We start from the raw sequence: 3,423 nt of genomic DNA, 5'->3' as shown, positions 1-3,423 counted from the left end.
TTTATTTCTATATACAATTGTTGTACAATGTATATATTCCTATATTGAATAAAGAAATGATGTGCAAGAATATTTTTCATTCATCTCTACTTATTTTCTTCAACTTTTTTCGTTGTTTTTTTTCTTTGTGCTGCTGTGGTTTGTAGATTCTGAGCCAACAACTGAGAGATTCAAGTTAATTATATTGTTCAAGTGTGCATTGCAGAAATATATGCTTGCACTTGCTGGCCGGATGCGAGAATTGCTGACTACTTCGACGTGATCTCCGGCACCAGCACCGGCGGCCTTATCGCCACCATGCTCGCCGCTCCCGACGAGAATAACAAAGCACTCTTCGCAGCCAAGGACATTGTTCAGTTCTATTTGGATCACAGCCCCAAGATTTTTCCACAGCGCAGGTTAATTATTAATTAATTAGTTATATATTTATATATAATAGGAGAAATTTTTGTAATTTATGAATGAATTTTACTATTTATTTATATATTTCAGATCCGGGTTCCTGAGTTCAGCACTGAACTTGGTGGACGCTTTTAATGGACCAAAATACAATGGCAAGTACCTTCGCTCCAAGATTCAAGAACTCTTAGGCGACTCAAAACTAAGTCAAACTTTGACCAACATCGTCATCCCTGCTTTTGACATCAAACTTTCTCAACCCATCATCTTCTCGTCTTTTGAGGTAATTAAGCTAACCCCACGCTTCGTCTTAATTAATTACTCAATCTTGGGAAGATTTTGTATAGATCGATGGCCGGCGATCGATATTAATGTTGGTTTTTCGCAGACGGAACAGACTCCGTTGAATAACGCTCGTCTGTCGGACATCTGCATCAGCACCTCCGCCGCCCCCACATACCTCCCGGGGCATTTCTTCGAAACGCAAGACGATCAAGGAAATACGAAGAGCTTCAACCTCATCGACGGCGGCGTGGCGGCAAATAACCCTGTAAGTTCACACACGAAAATCTAAATAATCTCCCATAATTAATCTAGCTAGGAGCTAATTCTTATATGTGCCATTGATCGTGAACAGACGATATCCGCCATGAGCCAATTGACGAAGCAGATTCTGAAATCGAACACGGATTTCGATTCGTACGAACCGGTCGACTACAGTCGGTTTCTGGTGATCTCGATCGGGACCGGAGCAGCCAAACAGGAGGAGAATTATACAGCACAGATGAGCTCGCGATGGGGCTTGCTCGGGTGGTTGTACAACAGAGGAAATACTCCCATCATCGATGTTTACTCCCAGGCGAGCTCAGACATGGTGGATATCTATATAGCACATGTGTTTCAGGCACAAGACAGTGAAGGCCGTTACCTTCGCATACAGGTATTTGACAAATTACAATAATTAATCATCAATAAAATCGTGCCAAATTCATCGATTCTAATCGAAAACAAACAAACTGAATGATAGGACGATACTTTGACTGGCGATGCGACTTCGGTGGATAAGTCGACGGAGAAGAACTTGCAGAATTTGGTGGAGATCGGGAAGAAACTGCTCGAGAAGCCGGTGTCGAGGGTGAACCTGGAGACAGGGCTGTCGGAGCCGGTGGTGGATGGGAAGGGAGGAATGACGTCGAACCGAGATCGACTCGTCAACTTCGCCAAGAAGCTGTCGAATGAAAGGAAGCGTCGACAGGAGAGTTTGGCTTCCATTGCGTGAGAGTTGTTGACCTCTGAGCACCATTAATAATTAATGTTTGTCATCTTATTTATATATATATATATATATATATAGTCATCAATAAAGTGTTGTTGGGATTGCACCAATTTATCAAACTTGTAAGCGCTAATCAATTTGTTTTAGCTATTCAATGGAAGCACGTGATTGTTCTGTGGTAAAACTCTATAGTATAATGATTTTTTATTATCTATCTATCTATCTATCTAATAATAATATAATCTATTAAAAATTTTTAATAATCAGCTAGATTCTAATGAATGTTGAACTCTAATGATAATCGGCTTTGAAGTAACGCAGAACCCTGGCCATGTAAGCTCCAGGTTGGGCCGTGCATCCCTTTATCAACCTTACGGCCCACGAGAAGTTCATGGTATCCCTTGTTCTCGCAGCTCAGCCTCAGCCTCAGCCTCTGCAAGACAAAGGTAAAAATATATATAAATTTTAAGTAAAAAGAGTGTGTTCTTTTTTAAATTTTAAAAAATGCATCAAATTTAATCCAAGTGTTTTACTATAAATATTTTTAAATCAATTGTTACGCTCTTATCCGCCAATAAAAAAGTTAAATCAATCGCTCAATTTATCATATGGAAGTAATAAGTATTCATCATATAAGAGGCTCTTGTCTAGGTTAATTATGCAGAGAGTCTATATAGAAGATTCCTTGACTTGGTCAATGCAGGGTTATGTGGTATGATCCAAAATTTAGTTAACACAAATCTCGTCAGTCTCCGACCAACCGAGCTAATCCAATTAGGCAAGTAGAATAGAATCGACCTCCCGAGGAGTCTTTCCAATAAAGACTAAGCTCTTGAAGAGTTTTCCCAATAAAGATTGATCTCTCGAGGAGTCTTTTCAACAAAGATTAATCTCCCGAAAAGTTTTTCCAATAAAAGTCAACCTCCCGAGGAGTCTTCCCAACAAAGGCTTACAAAAGGGTGGGGTAGTTATCAACATGAAGGGATATGGTGGTTATCATAACGTGAGGGGACACGATAGTTACAATGAAACCCTTTTAAGGAGGTGCGTGTCTTAGGCTTTTCTCCATAAGATATGTCCCTTGGGTCTCTCTCCCTCTCCCTATATAAAATAAAAGGGGGGCTCTCTCAAGATCATCATCTATGGTATCATCTAATCTCATCATCGCCTTTACTCCATTCTTTACTTCATCTTTTTATTGTTTCATTTGGAGGTTCATGATGACTTAGGCATCGAATGTATTTTACCAAGGTAACTCTCAGTGAGCCCTTTGACGCATGTTATCTCTCACAAAATTAACTACACTCCAAGGAAACCCTTTACTCAATGTGAGCATGCTGACTCATTAGAAGCCGATCCAATTGAAGAAAGTAAATTAAGTGGTAGTTGACGTGTCAAAGTCAATAGAAGGAAGTTCTATGAAAGTTGATCCATACTAGTTTCGTGGGAGGGACTCTCAGTTGACTAAGTCAAAAGTCTACCATGTGGACCTTTACACTCTATTTGGATGGGGTGAAAGAAGGTTCATTAACAAAAAAGGAAAGGAGTGGAAGGAATGTAAATAGTGGAGGGGAAGTAAAGTATTTATGCTCCCCTTGTTTGGAAGGGAAGGAAAGTTCATTAACGTAATATGTATTACCTTATTTGGAAGAAAAGAAAGGAAATGAATATTCAATATATAAAGTTACAAAAATACAATTTATTTTTAAAATAAATCTACATGTAAAAAAATATGTATAGCTTATTAA

At 39.1% G+C, this 3,423-nt stretch overlaps 1 protein-coding gene across 1 annotated transcript; it reads left to right on the top strand.

Moving 5' to 3' along the window:
- The first annotated feature begins 205 nt into the window (after window positions 1-205).
- Window positions 206-1,848, top strand: LOC141816522 (patatin-like protein 3). Its single transcript, XM_074704289.1, is given in 6 exon segments — window positions 206-227; window positions 230-398; window positions 493-682; window positions 788-949; window positions 1,037-1,339; window positions 1,427-1,848. Coding segments are annotated over 6 exon segments (1,092 nt in total). The 5' UTR covers window positions 206-211; the 3' UTR covers window positions 1,679-1,848.
- Window positions 1,849-3,423: the final 1,575 nt, after the last annotated feature.

This window comes from Curcuma longa, unplaced genomic scaffold (assembly GCF_044706935.1).
Source record: "Curcuma longa cultivar G26 ecotype Majalengka, Jawa Barat unplaced genomic scaffold, ITB_CL_G26_1.1 contig_17113, whole genome shotgun sequence".
Classification (NCBI taxonomy): domain Eukaryota; kingdom Viridiplantae; phylum Streptophyta; class Magnoliopsida; order Zingiberales; family Zingiberaceae; genus Curcuma; species Curcuma longa.
This window is presented reverse-complemented; position numbering and strand designations above follow the sequence as displayed.